General features: G+C 45.6%; 1 protein-coding gene across 9 annotated transcripts; it reads right to left on the reverse strand.

Annotated features, from left to right (window-relative positions):
- Positions 1 to 563: 563 nt before the first annotated feature.
- EGFL7 (EGF like domain multiple 7) lies at positions 564 to 20708 on the reverse strand. 9 transcript variants are annotated; one of them, XM_028715088.2, is made up of 10 exons: positions 20464 to 20706; positions 17856 to 17927; positions 9388 to 9570; positions 8640 to 8762; positions 7825 to 7940; positions 5506 to 5601; positions 4820 to 4975; positions 3055 to 3179; positions 2298 to 2460; positions 564 to 1582 (listed from the first exon to the last, which is right to left on the reverse strand). In XM_028715088.2, the coding sequence occupies exons 3-10, from the start codon at positions 9465 to 9467 to the stop codon at positions 1560 to 1562; spliced, it is 882 nt and encodes a 293-aa protein (XP_028570921.1). In that variant the 5' UTR covers positions 9468 to 9570; positions 17856 to 17927; positions 20464 to 20706; the 3' UTR covers positions 564 to 1559. The 9 variants fall into 9 exon arrangements, with proteins under 9 accessions (XP_028570921.1, XP_028570926.1, XP_028570928.1 ...); XM_028715093.2 differs by having other exon boundaries at positions 3055 to 3125; positions 20464 to 20705; XM_028715095.2 differs by lacking the exon at positions 5506 to 5601 and having other exon boundaries at positions 20464 to 20708.
- Between the last annotated feature and the right edge of the window lie 218 nt (positions 20709 to 20926).

Here is a 20926-nt window from a genome sequence, read left to right on the forward strand (position 1 = left end):
GTTCTAAAATCCTCTACTCTCGGAGGCCTGTGTTTATTTATTTCATACAATTTATATACCACTTGATTGTGTAAGAAAACAAAAACAAACCTCAAAGCGGTTCACTAAAAAGGTAAAATAATAAAATTATCAAGATGAAAAATTAGCAACAATAATTTAAGTCTTTTGAAAAGTTGAAATAACAATAGATTAAAAAGAGACTAAAACTGGCACCTGTATAGCCTGTATAGGCTTGTCTAAACAATGTTTCAGAGGCCACCCATTGGGTGTCAATAGACAGGGAGTTCCAATGCAGGCACTCATTATCAAATATGAGTGGGTGTGTATACAGCCACTAAATTGAATTGGAAGCTCTATGGATTTCTTAAAATCATCTCCTTGGAGCCCTGAATGTTGGTAACAGCCACCACCATTTCTGGCAGTAAATTCCCCCAGTACAGTTACTTGTCTTCTGAAGAGAGGTCACACCCAGTGACCCTATTTCTGCACATGGGTGCTATGCCACCCTCCTCTCCTGAAGCCCATTATTGCAACCTCTTCCCAAAGAATAGCATTTAACTCTCTTTGTGTGTGTGTGTCTTTTATTGGAGAAAACAAAACAACTTATTTCCAAAAGGAAAAAAATAATAATATTGCATCAGGTCATTCATTACTGGTGTCAAGCCTTTGCACTTTTGCAGAAGAGTGAGTAAAATGTACCATTAAGTTCTCTCTAGGCAATTATTTTCAAAATAGGAAGGTTTTGAACACGCTTACGGTGGCAGAAGAAAACAGGAGGCATGGCTCAGAGTTGGGTGGAACCTGCAGCTCTCCAGAACATAAGTATCATAGAGTTGAAAAGTTGGCTCCCAAGGATCATCTAATCCAATGCAGGAATCACAGTTAAGATGCCACTGGACTCTTGTGAGGATGCTGAACTAGATGGGCCACTGGCCTGATTATGTTGCCGGATGCTTAACTCCCATCAGCCAGCCACCCACCCCAGCTGGCATGGCTCAAGGGCTAGGAATGATGGGAGTTGTAGTCCCAAAGGTATCAGGTTTGGGCAGAGCTGCTTTAAGATAACACAGCCTTCATCCTCTCTTCTCCTTCCACCAACCAAAAAACAAACAAACCAGGTAGTTTACTGAGCTAAAAAGGCCAATGGTCTAACTTGGTATAAGACAGCTTCTTTTGTTGCTACTTGACAAAACAATGAGGTCTAGAATCTTGCTTAATTTTCAAGGAAAGAACTGAAACCCTGGATAGCCGCTGCTGCCAGTATAGACAATACTTAGCCAGATGGACCAAGGGTCTGACTCAGTATAAGGCAGCTTCCTATGTACCACATTTGGGGATGAGGGTTGCAAGCTTCTCTATTACCAGAAGCTGCAGCTTGCTTGATTTTCAGGACACCAATAAGAGTTCCTTTCTAGCTGGCATCCTGTGTTTCTTTATCGCCTGATGGCTTCACTTTGCTTCTTTAGTCCACAAAGTTATTCACTGCTGTACAGATGCATATTTTGGTGACACAGAAGAGGCTAGGAGTCCTGCTCCATCTGAATCTTCTGTTGTCTTCCTTAACGTTCATTTTTGCAAGAACCTGCAAGGCGGAGAGAGAGAGAAGTGATCAAAGCCATCAAAATGATATTCCCATCTGTTTGAAATCCAACAAGATGTTGTCCCCCATCCCTGCCAGCTTTTATTGTATTATTATTATTATTATTATTATTATTATTATTATTATTATTAAATAATACCCAGCCTACTTCCAGGATTCAAGGCAGCTAAATCAACACACAATTAAATCAATACACATAAAAATACAAAAAGCTACAAACGTATAGAAGATTATTGTTAAATAGGAATTAGACTCTTAATAGAACTAAAACAATATAAAAACAGATATATTAAAAGACAAAATAATAAAAACACGAGTGGGGATTTGAACCCTAGTCTACCAGCTCCTAGTCCTCATTTAATCCCCACAACAACCCTATGAGGTAGGTTTGTTTCAGAGGCAGTGAATGGCTCCCAAGGTCACACCCAGTGAGCTTCAGCACCAAGTTGGGGGGCGGGATTCAAACCATGGTCTCTCCTTGATCCCTAGTCCGACACTCTTAACCACTGGCTCTCCCAGGTTGTATCACCTCAGAAGGGGTGTAATTATCAAGAAAAGACGTTGCCCTTCTTAATTTGCGCTCCTGTGTGTTTCCCATTTCCCAGCATATGTTGAAAGGGGAATAAACAGGGTTAATGAAAGGGAGGCTTGTGCAGTCTGCCGTCCCCCCACCAGCACACACTTTATTGCCACTTACAAATCTCCAGCCGCTCCTCCAGGAAAGAGATCTGCTCACTGAGAGAGTCGATTCTGTCCAGCTTCTGCAGAGAGTGCACCAGGAGGGCGATGGGGTCAGCAGGGGTCCCCTCCAACCCTGGTACCTCCACTTTGAGGAATGGCGCTAGCGTGAGCTGAAATTTCTACCCAGAGAAGTTTGGCAGGCCGGGGGTGGGGGGGGGGGAGAGTGGTGGAAGAGAAACAGGTAAACCTTTAGTGAGTAGGTGAGCAACAGGTATCTACCCACAAAGACCAGGTGTGACCCCAGCTGCCGCTTTTGATTAAAAAACGAAGAGGAACCATTGCTGCCATGGTTAACTAAGGCATAACTACAACAGGAAAGCCACTCATGGAGATGTTCATAACCAAGACCAGCCAACAAGCCACTCAAAACTCCCACACCACGAACCCTTCTCTCAACCACCCCAGCATCTGTTAAATGTAAGAACATGAGATGAGCCTGGCTGCCGGATCAGGCCAGAGGGGGCCCATCTAGTCCAGCATTCTTTCCTCACAGTGGCCTCACCAGCAGCCCTGATAGGAAAAAGTCCCCAATTGCAATAGCAATTCTCCCCATCTGTGATTTCCAGCAACTGGTACTTGCAGGTAGACTGCCCCTGGGCATGGATGTTCTACCATGACAATAGTAAATTACATGCTAAGGGCCAGGAGCCTGTTCCCCACCCTTGCAGAGGGACCCTCTTCCCAGCCACCAAGAACTAGCAAAGAAGACTCACTTCCTCCAGAGCGGCCATCCTGGTCTTCAGCTGCCGAACTTCATCCTCCACCATCAGGTTGGTGGTCCTAGCTGCACAGGTTTCACGGCAAAGAGGGAGAAAAATTGCAAGTAAAACGGTGGTTCCTTGAACAAAAGAAACTGAAGATTCAATCAATCAGTCTGCGGTAACAGCAGATCTATGCAGAGTCCTCGTGGGTCTGGCCAAAGGGGGTTCATCTAGTCTAGCCACCTGTTCTCACAGTGGCCAACCAGGTGCCCAAAGCAGGACCTGAGCATGAGTGTGCTGCCCACCTGCAATTCCATCATCTGCACCGGAAGGGTTTCCATTGGCCAGTCCCGCCCAGGCAGAAGGACATCTCTGTAGGCCACGGGTGGCAGCATGGGGTCGTTCCCACGGCACTGGGGGATGTCCTCTGCAGCACACCTGAGAATCTGAAGACGATGTGTGGGTCCTCTCACGTCCTTCTGGCGCAGGTGCCGGGCTTCCGCGCATTATTACTCACGGTACGAGTTTGAAGTGGCACAGCGCGTACCAAAAGTAATAATGGGCGGCAGTCAGCCTTGGCTCGGGGTGCTTCTCTTCTTCCAGGAGGCTAGAGGGCAATGGAGGCAAACAGACTATGGGGGAAGCAGTTCCTTCAGCCCACTGGAGCTCAGACTGGGCACTTAAGAGGAGTCATGGCATGCTCACACTCGGAGCCGACTGCTCTTGGCAAGGCCAAGGCCACGCATGGATGTTATGCAGAACACGTAGGCAAAGGTGATGAAGAGCACATGAGCTGCCCCAAAGCACAACTTATGGATGACAGAAGCTGGTTTTCTGCTAGTTAACAGTGTGGTGCAGCAACAGCAGCAAAAAAAAAAAGGTAGTGCAATTTGAATGCCTCTGATAACAAAGGGCAGAAAATGAGACGAGCCTGCTGGATCAGGCCAATGGCCCATCTAGTCCAGCATCCTGCTCTCACAGGGGCCAACCTGTCGCCCCAATGGGAAGCCCACAAGCAGGATCAGAGCACAAACACTGGTGTGAATGGATCGATGTCCTCCAAAGGCCTGGGTGATATCCAGTGAAGCTTGAATGTTGGAAGATTCAAGATAAAAAGAAGGACTTCATCATGCAGCACAGAGTTAAGCTAGGGAACTCACTGCCACAAGAGGAAGCGGTGGCCCATCCAGTCCAGAATCTTGCTCTCCTGGGGCTTTTCTACACTTCCCCTTGTCCCACCGCTTTCCCCTGGGGAAATGCACTGTTTACTGCTGAATCGGAACCAATGCCAATTAGTTTTTTCTGCAGTTTGACTTTGTTCCAATTCAGTGGCAAACAGAAGTTTTCCCTGGGGGGAAAGCAGCAGGGCAAATAAAAAATCCCACTCAGACCCATGCTTTCTAGGCACAGGACAAGTGGAAGTGTGGACAAACCCACAATGGTCACCCAGAGGTCCCCATGGGAAGAAGGCCCCAAACAGGACCTGAGCACAATAGCAACTTTCCCCTCCTGTGACTTCCAGCAACTGGGATTCAAAAGCACTACTGCCTCTGACCATGAGGGCAGAGATTAGCCAACCTGGCTAGTAGCAACTGACAGTCCTCTCATCCGTGAAATTAGTTTAATCCTTATTTAAAGCCATCCGAGTTGATGGCTGTCTCCTGCAGAAGTGAGTTCCACAGTTTAACTTATGCACTATTTAGAATAATAATGGCTGAAATGCAAGGCAAAGCTACAAGGCCACCCCAAGAGTTCGCCTGGTCTACGTTGGCCTTACCTGGGCTCACAGCATCCGTGGGCACCCCCAGAGCCTCACAGGTCCTTCCATCCACACCAAGTTCGTAACCTTGCTGGCAGGTGCAGCGGTAACTCCCAACCACGTTGTGACAGGTGTGGCTGCACCCGTGTCTCCCTCCAGCACATTCGTCCACATCTGAAACCACGAAAGGAATTGTGTCCTAAAGGATGGGTCTTAGTCCAGCCACAAGAGCAAAATCACAAAGCCCCAAACTATATACCGCTTGATTGCGGGGGTTGTACTAAATGACCCTTGGGGTCCCTTCCAACCCTACAATTATCCGGTGCTACGATCTCAGCCAGCTTCCCTTGCACGTAGCTGTTTTCACCACCATCAGAGCAGATACAAGTATGTTTCTCATTGCAATCATAGAATGATTTTAGTTGCAAACTGTTTTTATAAGCTTCTAACTGGGGATGAAGGGCCAGGCTTATTCAATAAATAAACAAATTCAATCCTTTTTTTAAAAAAACTGCTTTTGTTTTCTTTTTTTGCAAGGGAAGTTGAGATTCTGACCACCAGAGACCTGCACCCGCAAATTCATTCTGAGCACCCATGGAAGACAGCCCTGATGTATTTGGATAGACAGATAGAAAGGGAGAGGAAATGGTTAGAAAGGTCTTCAAGGACCAATTGGGGGGGGGGGGGCAGGAAGTGGCCTTTACCTTTCTGGCAACTCTTTCCACTCCATCCTGAAGGGCAAGAACACTTGTTAGGGGACAGACACTTCCCACCATTCTGGCAAGGGGGGCGGCAGATTGCTGGAAGAGAAGGCCATGGTTAAAACAGGGGTGTGTGGCAAGGAAGACCCTTAAACGTGGCCCAGGAAAATGTTTCTGCTTTCAAACTGTGTGTGTTGCTTCTCAAAAATCAATTAGTAATAGGTAAAAGGCCACAGTGGTCTGTGGAACAGACTCCCTTGGGAGGTTGTGGACTCTCCTTCACTGGAAGTTTTTAATCAGAGGCTGGGCGCCTGTCTGTCAGGGAAGCTGTAGGTGTGATTCCTGCCTTGCAGGGGGTTGGACTAGACCAGTGTTTCCCAACCTTGGGCCGCCAGCTGTTTTTGGACTACAATTCCCATCATCCCTTGCCACTGGTCTTGCTAGTCAGGGATGATGGGAGTTGTAGTTCAAAAACAGCTGGAGGCCCAAGGTTGGGAAACACTGGACTAGACGACCCTTGGGGTCCCTTCGAACCCTACAGTTCTATGATTCTATGAACACTGGACCCAAGACTGACCATGGTTCAACCCCACCACCACCACAACTTGGCCCTGAAGCGCAGTGGGTGTAACACAAGGAGGCAGTCACTGCCTCTCTGCCTGACCTACCTCACAGGGTTGTTGTGGGGATTAAACAGGGAGGGAGAGAACCATGCAGGCCACCTTGAGCTCCTTGGGAGTAAAAAGGTGGGGTTTAAGTGCAACAAATAAACAGATACTGGCAAATAGTGGTGTCCCCACTGCTCACTTGCAGCCCGAAGAAATGGGCATGCATTCTTTATATACAAATCAGCATACATAATTTCACCTGACTAAATGAACCTCCTAAATGGTTCTTTTTTTCTGGGTTCAGAGCCCAACACCCCAAACCCCACAGATAAGGATAACATCAAAGCAAGCTAATTAGCTTATATCAAAGCAACTGAATATAAACATATATAAGTTCATTGCTGCATCCACTACCAATTAATTGTGGGGTTATCTTGACTCCCAAGATGGTATTGTCCCTTGCATAGGGAAGATGGAGAAATGCTGCTGGGCGACTGAGAGAAGGCAGAACTGTTCAACCCCTACTTTGCCTCTGTCTTCACCCAAAAGTAAAGCAGTGTCCCACCTAGCGATAACAGAATAGAAGATGCAACGAGGGAGCTGCAGCCTAAGATAGGAGAAATGGTGATAAAGGAACGCCTAGTTAATTTAAATGAATTCAAATCTCGACATCCTGATGAGCTAAACTCAAGGGTACTAAACAGGTTGCAGATGTAATCTCAGATGATTCCTCGTCATCCTGGGGAAAAGTGACAAGAGGAATGCCACAGGGTTCTGTTCTGGTTTCCGTTGCTGTTAAACATCTTTATAGATGACTAGGTGCAGATGGCAAACTGGAGAGGGGTAGCTAATACCGCAGAAGACAGAATTGGAATTCAAGATGACCTTGACAGATCAGAGAACTGGTCCAAAACTAACAAAATGAATTTCAATAGGGACAAATGTAAGGTTCTACACTTTGGCAGGAGGAACTAGCTTGCCAGTAGCACATATGAAAACTATCTAGGGGAATTAGTGGACCACAAGCTTCATGTGAGTCAACAGTGTGATGCAGCAACAAAAGGATCTAATGCAATTCTAGGCTGCACCCACAAAGTCTAGTATCCTGATCAAGGGAAGTCATAGTTCCACTCTATCCTGCCTAGGTCAGACACCACCAGGAGTCCTGCATCCCGTTCTGGGTGCCACAATTCAAGGATATTGACAAGTTGGAACATGGGCAGAGGAGGGTGACCAAGATGATCAAGGGTCTGGAAACCAGGTCTGATGAGGACTAGTTGAGGGAGATGGGTATGTTTAGTCTGGATAAGAGACTAAGAGGAGATATGATAACCATCTTCAAATAACTAAAAGGGTGTCCCATAGAAGATGGAGCAAGCTTGTTTTCTCCTGACCTGGAGGGTAGGACCCGAACCAATGGCATCAAGTTACAAGCAAGGAGATTCCAACTAACATCAGGAAGAACTTTCAGTAAGAACTGTTTCACAGTGAAACAGACTCTCTCAGAAGGCGGTGGACTCTTCTTTGTTGGATGTTTTCAAGCATACGCCTGTCACATTTGACCTCGCTGAGATTCCTGCATTGCAGGGGGTTGAACTTTGGGTGCCATTCCAACTCTACAATTCTATGAGTATATGGTTCTAGGATTCTATGCTTGGGAAACCAAGTGAAGAATGAATGAATGAATGAATGAATGAATGAATGAGAGGCTTACCTATACTGCATCCATGCCCAGGGGCACTATTTGCCCGTCTCCACCCAGGACAGCAGGCATATGTTGGATAGGACTGCTTCCGATAGGCTAGGCGCTGGGCAGTTTTGTAGATGGTTCTGCAAATAACGCCAAAACACACAAGATTTAGTATTCAGAGCCTGCAAGGCTTTTAAAAAAAGAAATGGCTATTTTTACCATTTCCACGAGAAAAAGGAAACAAAAGCGTTCAAAAGAAAGTAAGACGAACATCTGGATGGCCAGAAGAGGCCCATCCAACCCAGCATCTTGTCCTCACAGTGGCCAACCAGATGCCTCATTGAGAAGCCCCGAAGCATGATCTGAGCACAGGAGCCCTCTCCCCCTCCAGCAGTTGCACGTAAATGGTATTCAAAAGCACTGCAGCCGCCAACTACAGAGGCAGGAAGAGAGTCCCACAGTTTAGCTATGTGCCGACTGAATTAAGTCCTTCCTTTTATCTGCTCTGAATCTTCCAGCATTCAACTTCATTGGATCTCTGCCATTTCCAGTGTTACTTAGAAAGGCAGTAAAACTTTTTTCTTCTTCTATCCATTTTTCCCCATGCTGTGCTTAATTTGATAAAACTTCCACCTCTTATTTGCCTTTTTTAAAAAAATCAGGGTTTCCCAAACTTGAGTCTCATGTTGCTTCTGGACTACAGTTTCCATCATCCTTGATCACTGCTCCTGCTAGCTAGGGATGATGGGAGTTGTAGTCCAAAAAACAACAACAACATCTGGAGACCAAAGTTTGGGAAACCTTTGTCTACACTAAAAAGGCTGAGGATTACGCCATACCTGTACATACTGCAGAGCCTGTATCCCTGGCACAAGGTGAGGTAAGGCTGGTACATAGGTTGGGCATGGGACACGAGGTAGGACACCACCTGGCTCTTCAGCCCCATGGAACACACTCTGGGCCTGCAATGGAGAAACCAAATACAGACCCCCACATCAGGTTTACAGCAGCACAATACGAGCCCCGCAACACGTGCCACATCCTGTCCGTTTTGCACTTGCAAGGATCCCTCCTCCAGCGAGGAAGAAATTTGATTTGAGGCAGGGGCCTGTTTTTGGCCTAGCTGTGAAAAACTTCCTCCCCAGGCATGCAAAAGCTGATGTGTATTTTAATATGCAAACTTGTTTTCAACGTCCGATTTCGCTGGTAGTTTTAGTGCGTTTTTTTGTATTTTATGTAACCCACTTAAATGTTTTGATGATTATGCAGTATATAAATCCAGTTAAATAGTTGCATATGTCAGAATCTGATATCTGGCCTCCTACGCACGCATTTACACACACATGTACATATTTTTAAATTACTTGTGGAGCCTTCCTTAGAAAGGAAAGGAAAAAGGAGAGCCAGTGAAATCAAGTAGAAAGCAACACAATATCCCAGCCTTCTTGCAACCTACTAGGCAGTGAGGTGCAGTGGTTAGAGTGTCGGATTAGGATCTGGGAGATCAGAGTTCAAATTCCCACTTGGCCATGACGTTCCAAGCAAAACAGCCTTGGAAATGGGGCCCTGAAGAGAAAGGACACTTACCCTGGTCTAGAGGAACACTCAGCATTGATCACAGCAAGGATGAAAAGGACCAATGCCAGAAGGCAGCTGATCCTCCTCATTTCCTATCCTCTGCTGGGCCTTTTCTCCCCCACCCCTCCAGTGTAGCAAATACAGGTATGGGTGGGGGGTGTTTCACAGCAAGGGGCTCTTCAGTGCGCACACCTGGAAACAAAAAGAGAGAGAGAGAGATGAAGGAATTTGACAGCACTTTGCATGCATGCAGGAGACTACAGCTGAAATGAACAGGGGTTGTGTGTGTTTGTGTGTGTGTGTGTGTGAGAGAGAGAGAGAGAGAGAGAGGGAGAGAATATGTCACACTTGCAATCCCAGCCTCTGAAAGGGAAAGTAGGACTCATGCAACACGTTGGCAATAATTATATATACTTTATCAAACTTCTGAGAAAAATACAAAACATTAAACAAAGCCACAGAGACTTGTGAACTACCCAGCCTAAAATGAACTTATAATGTCTGGTTTCAATAGATTTTTCAAATGCTTAACTCAGTCTTTTAGATAAGTTCATGAAGATACCAACAGAAGGTAAGTTCGGTGTTATTCACAATACTGAGAGATACTAGTGGGGTTGTAGATAGATGTTAATAAAGTTGTAGACAATGAAGTTGTAGACGAAAGGGAAAGGGCAGCTAAGAGGTAAAAAAAGATGCACCTGTCTGTGGGTTTTCAGGGACTCAGTCAAAAACAATGAAAAGTCAAATAATGGAGCACCTATTTAAATCACCAGAGCCAGCAAGAGGTGACACAGAATCACAGAACTGTAAAGTTGGAAGGGACCCCATGAGTCATCTAGTACAACCTCCTGCCATGCAGGGATCCCAGCATTTGTAATAAACATGACATGATAATAATAAAAAATAAAACGAATGACAAACTACATGGCAAGTAAAAGGTGGAGGGGGGGGGGGAGACTCACTTTTTCTCCCTTTCCCATAACACTAGATCTTGTGGACATCCAATAAAGTTGACTGTTGGAAGGTTCAGGACAGATAGTTAAACTATGGAACTCCCTCCCACAGGAGACAATGATAGCCACTGACCTGGACGGCTTTTAAAAAGGGATTTGACAAATTCATATTGAAGGCTACTACCACAATGGCCAGGCTCTGCCTTAACAGAGGCAGCGATGCTTCTGAATCCTAGTTGCTGCAAGAGAGGGGAGAGGGCTTTTGTGCTCAAACCCCGCTTGCTGGTTTCCCTTTTGAACACCTAGGGAGCCACTGTGTAGAACAGAGTACAGTGGTACCTCAGTACCTCGGTTTAAGAACTTAATTCGTTCCCGAGGTCCATTCTTAACCTGAAACTGTTCTTAACCTGAGGTACCACTTTAGCTAATGGGGCGTCCCGCTGCTGCCGCGCCACTGTTGCGCGATTACTGTTCTCATCCTGAAGCAAAGTTCTTAACCCGAGATACTATTTCTGGGTTAGCGGAGTCTGTAACCTGAAGTGTCTGTAACCCGAGGTACCACTGTACTAGATTGGAACCAGCAGGCTCTGCTTATGTTCTTAATTATCTGACAAGGCAGCTTCTTCTTATGTCCCAAGGGGAACTGTCCCATCAGGGCCAGACCTCAACACTTTTAGGGAAAAGTTTAGCAACCCACAAACAGAGCTGATGGTTCAGTCATGAGCACTATTGTGCTTGCATCCTGCTCACTGTGGGTTTTCCAAGGGGCATCTGCCCGACAACCAGATGCAGGATGAGGCAGGCTCTGGGTCCAATCCAGCAGCCAGACTCCTCTTAATGTAGAGCACGGGGGATTTTTGATCAGCACCTGAGAAAATCTGCAGGAAACTGTTCTGCAGAGTAATTTACACTCCTACATATAAAGCATTATTATTAACTTGGGGAGAACCATGGGAGACAAAATATTCCTTAATGGAGTGGTGATGATAGATAGATGATAGATGATGATAGATAGATAGATAGATAGATAGATAGATAGATAGATAGATAGATGATAGATGAATTATATGAAATGCGCGAAAGTTTCACCCCCCAGCCATCAGAATTCTCCAGCTTTGTAAAGGAATAAGCACTAACCCACCCCACCCCAGGCAAATGAAGAGATTTGAACATGGAAATAGACTTTAACTGAAAGATAGATATGCTGAATGCTTTTTAGAAACCAGATGGCTGAAAAGACTTTTTGGCATCTCACATTTGCCACTGTCACTGATCTCCTGGCTTTGCCCTAACCGCTGCTGCAGCTGTGGTCGTGCCTCTGGTCCAGAAGTTCAAACCCTGATTTCTGGACATCTGGCTAACTGGACATCTGGTTAGCAAAGCTGGACCCAGGAACAGCTGCCAGACCAGTTGCCATCACCATAGAAAGCAGGGGGAAACTCGAGGTTCTTCAAATAACGGGGTGTCCCTATAGCACCCTGCTCCACCCAATGCATTTGGTAAGAATTTCTGATCAAAATATGCCTACGAGGAATTACTTAAAGGCCACACTTGATTAAAACATGTAAAATGCATTTAACACACATTTAAAACACACCCATGAATCCTGGAAACTGTGGTTTGTTAAGGGTGCTGGGAATTGCAGCTCTGTGAGGTGAAAACTCACAGAGTGCCCAGGTTTTCTGAGGGGAAACCATGTGCTTTAAATGAATGGTGTAAATGTGGCCCTGCACCAGAAAGGGAGAACCCGAAGCGACTGATTCAAACTACAAAAAAGGAGGTTCTGTCTAAACATACTAAACATTCCAGCCAAAACTTGCTAAAAGTAAGAGCTGTGAGACAGTGAGACAGTCTCCTTTGGAAGGTGGTGGACTCTCCTTCCTTGGAGGTTTTAAAGCAGAGGTTGGACAGCCATCTGTCCTGAGATTCTTGCATTTGGAGGAGGTTGGACTAGATGACCCTTAGGGTCCCTTCCATCTCTACAATTCTGAGTAGCACACAGCATCTTGGGAAATGTCAAATATCCAAGCCAGCCCCCCTTGGGGTCTGGACATTACTAAACATTCATAATGCATAGTTGGCGGTTAAGAGCCAGGAATTAGCAGCGGCTCATTGGAGATGTAAAAATCTCTTCCAATTCATGCCGAAACTGTGTTAACTCTCACACAACTCCCTTATGTGCATTCCAGGTCCCGTTCCTCCACTCCAAAACAATAAATAAATCCCAGAACACCATCAACTGTGCAGTCATGACATTATGCTTGCAGGAAGATAAATTCCAGCAGTCAGCCCGACTCAGATCTAAATACATTCCCACAACATTCCTCTCCATCAGCGCCACTAACTAAATGAGAATGATGCCAGATAATGGGAAACATTCACAAATATCTCCACGTTATGAAGGGACAGTGCTGGTTTCTGAAAATTTGTAAGCAATGTCAATGCAGCACAGCAGTTGTGGTTCTTGAACTACAGGGGGTTGGACTAGATGGCCCTTGGGGGTCCCTTACAACTCTACAATTCTATGACTCTATAGCAAATAGCGCACACTGTGGCTTAACTGCAATCCTAGGTTTCACTTAAAACCAACCCGTTCCTCATATAGGTTGCAATCAACAGGGAGATGCTTGAGAGCGCCACTGCAGAGCTTATGTCCTGTGTTCCAGTCCTACCTGATCTCCAGGTAAGGCTCCCAGCAGCCAGCACCACCCATGGTGAGGAAGGACCTTTGAACCACCAGCTCTGCTCCTGTGCTGCTAAACTTTTTCCTAAAAGTGTTGAAGTCTGGCGCTGATGGGACAGTTCCCCTTGGGACCTGCTGTTTCAAAATTATTTTATTGCCCATTGAGTGAACACTGTTTTTGACCAAGTTCTGGAAAACCCACAGACAGGTGCCTCTTTTTACCTGTGATCTGCCCTTCTCCTTCAGAGGTTGAGATTCAAAGTGTGATTCTCAAACACACACACACACACAAAACCAGTTCATTCCAGCTCCTCAACTTTGTGCTGGAGAATTATCTCCAGTCTCCTACACGCATGCAAAGTGCTTCCAAATTCGTTCAGCTCACTTGAACAGGACCGACACCTAGGAGCAGCGGGAATCTCTCAGTTAAATCACTGAAGCTGATAATTAGACAATTTCATGGAGCAGTAAGAGGCTATCAACGGCTACAAACCACAGTGACTATGATCTGCCTCCACAGTCAGAGCCAGCAAAGTGAAATCACAGAATCATAGAATTGCGGAGTTGGAAGGGACCCCAAGGGTCATATAGTCCAACACCCTGCAATACAGGAATCTTAACTAAATCATCAATGACAGATGGCCATCCAACCTCTGCTCAAAGGTAAAGGTAAAGGGACCCCTGACCATTAGGTCCAGTCATGACCGACTCTGGGGTTGCAGCGCTCATCTCGCTTTATTGGCCGAGGGAGCCGGCATACAGCTTCCAGGTCATGTGGCCAGCATGACTAAGCTGCTTCTGGCCAACCAGAGCAGCACACGGAAACGCCGTTTACCTTCCCGCCGGAGTGGTACCTATTTATCTACTTGCACTTTGCTTTCGAACTGCTAGGTTGGCAGGAGCAGGGACTGAGCAACGGGAGATTACCCCGTCACGGGGATTCGAACCGCCGACCTTCTGATCGGCAAGTCCTAGGCTCTGTGGTTTAACCCACAGCGCAACCCGCGTCCCTAATCTCTGCTTAAAAACCTCCAATGAAGTCCACAACCTCCGAAGTGAGACCATTCCGCTGTAGAACATCTCTTAGAACAGCTCTTGCCTTTAGAAAGTTCTTCCTCGTTTCTTGTAACTTGAAACTGTTGGTTCAAGTCCTACCCTTCAGAGCCGGGGGGAAAACAAGCTCACTCCATCTTCCATGTGACAGCCCTTTAGAGATTTGAAGATAGCTATCATATCTCCACTCGGTATCCTCTTTTCCAGACTAAGCATGCCCAACTCCCTCAACGGTTCAAGGGATCACATCCCTTCTCCTCCACAACCAATTTGATCTTACTAGCTCTCAACATCAGGCCTTCCTCGCAGGACCATTGTGAGGTCAAAGCAGCATTTTAAAAAAGCATGTTTGGTTTAAAGTTTTAAATACATTTTTAAAACTGATAATCTCGTTGTTTTATTCTTTTCATAAACCACTTTGAGGTTGCTGTTCCTTTGCAATGCATATACATATACATATTATTAAATAAGGAATAGATAAAGATTGGGTTTGAAAAACATTGTTGGTCAAAACAGGTTGCATGAGCTATCTAAAATATCCTGTGCATTATTTTTTTTTAAAACACGCGTAAATACTTTTCTTTATGCATTTGCTAAAAAATGAAGTTTTTCTATGTTAACGGCAAGTTAAACTTTTTTTACCACCACTAGGTGGGGAGGTCGTCTAATTGTCATACATATACAATATATAAATTTAAAGAGCTTTACACTTTGTGTAAAAGGAGTCTTCTGTGCAACGGGGTGGGTAGAGAAATAACTATTGTTCAAGCAACAGAAGCGAAGGAGATTCTCTCCGGGGGCGGGTTTGGAACCCATTCACAACCCGCCCCCCCGGTTCAGTCCTATTGTTTAAGCAACAACTCCTGCAACAAATCTGTGCAGGAGATTCTCCTAAATTCTGCTGCCTTATCTGCCCTCTTCTCCACCTCTGCAAATTCTGCTTCCCGCGCCACCGAGAGGGACCCTTCGCCGCCCGCTGCAAAATGTTTTGCAAAAGTTGCATTGCACGAGCGAAGGAGGCTCAAACAAACAACAGGCACCCACCGCCCCAAACTCCCTCCCTCTTTACTAAAAAATCTTGCATTAGCAAAAAGAAAAAAAGGAACCGGATTTTGGGATCTCACACACACACAAAACACCCCACAGGTCCCTCTTTCTCCTCCCAAATCCAGCAGCTGATTTAAGTCTCGCTTTGCCTCAACCAAAGCGTGCAAACAAGAGAGAAAAATGGGGGGGGGAGCAACATTAAAAGCCCCCAGCAACGGTCCTTGCAGGCGCCTTTCCGCTTTCCAAAAAATAAATAAATGCTACTCACTTTTCCTGCAGAGGCGCTTTTGCAAACCGGCCGCTTCCTTCCCACCCCCCGAAGAAACCAAATCTCCTTGCCACCCCGCTTCCTTCTCCTCCTTTTCTTCCCGTTTTTTTTTTAAAGTAATATCCAGAATTGCTTTTTAACACACACACAGCATGTCTACCTCGCCTTTGCTCGCTTCTGTCTCTCAGCCAGTCCACTGATCTCAAGGAAAGGATTATCAAGAAAAGATTTGAGCTCTGCACCATCCTTGGACGGGGCGTAGGGGGGAACCGTCCACTTTTTTGCAAAGAGGTTGCAGATTGCAAGAAGAAAGGAAGGAATTCTTTCTGCACTGTTCTCTCCCTCCTCCCCCCATTAAAGATAAGAAACTTGCCTTCAGAAAACTGTCCCAAGAGGACAGTGCCTCCTCCTTCTCCATAAACCGCCTGAACACGTGTTTGTGTTTTTGAACCCCGGGGTTAAAAAAAAAAAATGAACAGGGAGGTTACTTCTTCAGGAATCAAGAGAACCAGAAACTTAGGTCTGGGTAACAGCAGGTGAGAAAGCTAGTGAAACTGGTCCTGAGTTGCTATCTACAGCCAAATCCTGTCCACTCCCCCCCCCCCCATAAGCTCTTCCTTGTTACAATGGGACTTACTCCCCAAGGGAAAGCTAGAACGTTAGGGCTGAGAGCCTACAACGTGTGAACAAGGTACAGTGGTACCTTGGGTTAAGAACTTAATTAACAAAAATCCATTTTGCATTACTTTGGTTTTGGAATGCTTTGGTTTTGGAACAGATGTCCAGAACGGATTAAGTTTGAGAACCAAGGTACCACTGTAAACAAAACAAAAATTTAAAAGGTATCCATTAGTACAGTGGTACCTCGGGTTAAGTACTTAATTCGTTCCAGAGGTCTGTTCTTAACCTGAAACCGTTCTTAACCTGGAGCACCACTTTAGCTAATGGGGCCTCCTACTGCTGCCACGCCGCCGGAACACGATTTCTGTTCTTATCCTGAAGCAAAGTTCTTAACCCGAGGTACTATTTCTGGGTTAGCGGACTCTGTAGCCTGAAGCGTATGTAACCTGAAGCGTATGTATCTTGAGGTACCACTGTATCAGGTTTGGACCTTCAGTTGGACATCTGGGAATGGGGTGCAATTTTGCAGTACATCTTATTTCCCCTTGTTTATGAACAAAGCCCTACTCAAACTTGACCCCATGAAATAAATGGACCTGCTAGCAATGCCCATTCATTTCCATGGGTCTACTCTAGATACAACCAGGAGCTTGCATCCCACCCTTTCAACATTTTTAAACATTTGGCAAGCAATACAATTAAATAATAATTTTGTTATTAAATCAGGGCATCATCGCAACAATATATACCGGTAGCTATTTTTGAAAGCACTTGTGCATGGATCCTTGTGGCGATCACAATGAAAAGTGTCTACACACCAAAAATTACTACTATTACTACTACTAATAGTAATAATAAACCGCCCTTCACCTTTAGGCCCCAGGGCCAGTTGCAACAATTATAATAGTTTTAAACAATTGTCACCAAAATAAGTTAGGTCCTAAGCACATTCCTTCCTCTTTCCGAAAAGAATCCTGAAAACTAGTTTGTTGAGGGTGCTAGGAACTGTAGCCATATGAAAAGTAAAACGTGCTTTAAATATCAAGTATGTGTCTGAAGCACAGCAAATTCAGTATCTGACAACAGATAAGCAATTTGTGGCAGATCATGAGAGACCCTAGTCCTCATGAAACCCTGGAGAGCTGCTGCTGATCACAGAAAATGTTATCGGGCTAGACAGACAGTTAGCTTAAGCCTCACAAATTAGAGTCTACATACGGCAGCCTCGCTTGGAACAGAAGAAGAGGCCGGTGGCACATTTAGTCAATCCTCCTGTTCTCACATTAGTCTAAAGGTTGACTGTAGGAAACAAGCAAGAGGAATTCTAAGACAAGAGCCCTTTCCCCTCCTGTGGTTTCCAGCAACTGGTATTCAGAAGCATTGCTGCCTCCCAACTGTGGAGGCAGAACATAGTCTTTATGGCTAATGGCCATCAATAGTCCTCCATGAATTTGCTCAATCCTCTTTTAAAGCCATCCAAGCTGATGGTCATCACTGCCTCCTAAGGGAGTGAGCTCCACAATTTTGCTCTGCGCTGTTTGGAGAAATTATCCCTTTCATCTGTCCTGAACCTTCCCACCTTCAGCTTCATTTGATGTCCCTGGGTGTCAGCCTCCATGCTTTCTCCATGCCATGCGTCATTTTATAAACTGCCATGCCTCTTCCTTGCATTTTCCATAAACCCAAAAGTCTCAAATGAAGCAGCCTTTCCTCTAAGGGTAGTCATTATATCCCCTTGATATTTCGGTTGCCCTTTTCTGAATCTTTTCCAGCTCCACAATATCATTTTAGCCTTGTTTTATTTACTTGGCAAAAGGTTAGGGACTGTATTGCAGCATCTAAAATGACTCACCTGAAGCATCTTGATCCGTCATCTGTCATTAAACCAAAGTGGATTCTCTCCAAAGGGCACTTTGACTTCTTACTGTTGGAGCAAGAAGAAAAAGCACAGTTGTGCATAGTCTAAGAGGTGGTTTTGCGGGATGCCTTAATCAGGCATCCATTAATGAGACGGCTAATGCATACAATTTGCTCAGATTGCCAACTTTCTGACTGACTCCTGCTCCTGTGTTTGGTTTGGTTTGGGTTTTTTTACAGCAGCTGAACCACCACCCCACTGCAGACATTAATAGGTGGCAGTGCTTCATTCCAGCTGTGAAAAGAGTCCCTTGCTGGTTTCTGCAGAGCACATTAAAGGCATTAAAGGTTGGGGACCCTGGACTTGAACTCACATCTCCTCTGAGGGTTGGCCATGCTCTCTCCTGGGCCTGATGGGAGCTGGAGTCCAATAATATATGGGGGTGCAAAAGGCCCCCTTCCCTGATATGCAGGAAAGTATTTCAGCTACCGATACATCCTTTTTGTACCACGGATGTCAAATATTAAAGAAAATTAGGAATATGTCAGGAATTCAAAATCTGCCGTAGCATTTTAGAAAGTCAGCCAAGAACATTGGCAGAGCCTTTTCATCTCGCTTACAGGGAAGGCGGATTTGCTCTGCCACTTCCCTCACTCAGGTCCAAAAGAGAGTGGCAAAAGAAACAGTTGTGAGGGGCTTGGCATGGGTAGACAGAGGTTGTCACACCCATTCCCACCCACCATCCTACTCTCTGCTGCTTTGACCAGATGCAAATGAGACGGCCAGCCCCCCTGTCCGCTCCCCTACTGTATCTCACAGTAACATCAAATTTTAGATCTGAAAAATCATCTAGTCTAACCCCCTGCAATGCAGGAATCACAGCTAATCTTCACGCTCTGAAAACAGCAAAAAGATGACTGGAAAGAGTCATGCAAGAGTTTCTGCTTGCCATGCAAAAGAACTCCGGTTCCATGCCTGGCATGTCCAGATGAAGCTGGAATCCTGTCCAAAATCCTGGAGAGCCACGGCCAGTCTGTGCAGACAACACCGAGCTAAAGGAACCCATGGTCTGACTCTGACTAAAGTAGCTTCCTGATTTCCAGTTTGTTCAGAACTATGAGGACTAGAATCTTTCTTTATGCCTAGGGGAAGGGCCATAGCTCTGTGGTAGACAGCACTGTGATATATAACCTGCACTAGCTTAGTACTGTCTACACTGACTGGCAGAAGCTCTCCAGGATTTTAGGTTGGAGTCTTTTTCCCAGTCATTATGTGAAGGAGCTCAGGATTGAACCAGAGACCTCCACACTACAGTCCTTTTTTTTTTTTTTTTAAAGAAAGCTTCCTCAAAGTTATTTTTCCTTTTTTTGTGCAAAATTTTTATTAAACATTGAAATATTTACATACCAATTCCAGCTTTTAAGTTTGTTATACATTTCTCTTTAAACTTTTACTTCCCACCTTTCCTTACATGCTGTTCTCCATCCCATCCTATCTACATAATGCATTCTAATAAACATTTAACCTAAGACACATTCTTCCATTTCAAATATTATCATTTTTCTTCCACTGCTCTCAAAGTGGAACTCCTATCAAGTCAGATCACTGGCATCTCTAGCTCAATGTTGGCAGTAAAACTCTAAGGTTTCCAGGCAAGGTACTTTAGTTATTCCCAGCCCTACCTGGAGCACCACTGCGGATTGAAGTTGGCACTTTTGGTATGGAAAACTGGTACTCAGCTGCTAAGTTATGGGTCTTCCTATAAACATAAAGTAAGCATCTAGTCCTCATGGTAACGGCCAAATGGCTGAATTAAACAGGAACATGGGAAGCTACTTTACGTTGAGTATCTGGTTCATTATTGCCCACATTGACTGGAAAGATTTTGGAGAAGAGGTCTCTCCTAGCCAGTCCTGGAAATGCCATCAGAAATTGAACCCGGGACCCTCTGCATGCCAAGCAGATGCTCTGCCACAGAACTACAGACCTTCTCCCCAAAACCAAATAAGGTTCCAGTCCTCATTGTTCTGTATAATAAAGGGCAGAAATAAATAGCAGCATAGGAAGTGCCTTCAAGCACTATGTTCTGCTCAGTTCTGTCTATCTACATTGAGCAGCAGCAGGAGCTCTCTAGGATTAACGATAGGGAATGACTCCCAGTTCTACCTGGAGTTGGGGGCTCAAACCTGGGACCTTCCGCTCTTCCACAGAGCTATGAATAAAGTAAGATTCTAGTCCTCGTGGTACTGAAGAAAGGACTGCAATATATAAAGCCACAGGAAGCTACCTTATAGCAGAGCCAGACCACTGGCTCATATAGCTCAGGACTTCCAGCACTGACTGGCTCTCAAGGGATTCAGGCAGCCCATGTTCCCAGCCCTGCCTGATGGTGTCATTGGGTATTGAACCTGGGTCCTTCTGCGTGAGAGGCAAATGCTCTGCCACTGAGCAACAGCCCCTCTCCTAAAAATAAAAGACCACAGTCCTCGTAATTCTGAATAAATGGACTGAACCTCGCACCTGCCACTGAATGACAGCCATCCTCTGTGGTCTGGCTCCCCAAACAACCCCAAGCCTTAGAACCTCAACAGTCATACGATACCTGCCATGTGTCCTTGTCAGCTGTCTGTGCCCCTCTGCGGCGGCCAGGCAAGGTGGGCCACTCTCTGTCTCCCTAAGCAACTCCCATTGAACGCAGTTGCCACCATGGCCAGAACCACCTCTGCCGGCCTTTGCAGCTCCATGGACCTCCCCAGCCGGGGCTGCTTCTATGCTTGCTCCCTCTTTCTCTCCCTCCGTGGTCCCACTGTGATGCTGTCTGGAGACAAGAGGTCCCTCTGGATGGGGAAGGGCAGCCTTTTTATTCCCGCCTTCCTGTGCAAATCAGGACTGGGATGGACAACCTGGGCAGGAAATCCCTGCGGGTGTCACTGGCTGATAAGGAGCTTTGCAAGCAAAAAAAAACACACAAGCCAACTCAGTAGGGATCTGGAGAGAAAGAATTTAATACCTTCTCAGTCTGTAAAGGGATAGGAGAGTTGAAAAGACTCCCTTGGTAGATGTTG

This window comes from Podarcis muralis, chromosome Z (genome assembly GCF_964188315.1).
Source record: "Podarcis muralis chromosome Z, rPodMur119.hap1.1, whole genome shotgun sequence".
In the NCBI taxonomy this organism is placed as follows: domain Eukaryota; kingdom Metazoa; phylum Chordata; class Lepidosauria; order Squamata; family Lacertidae; genus Podarcis; species Podarcis muralis.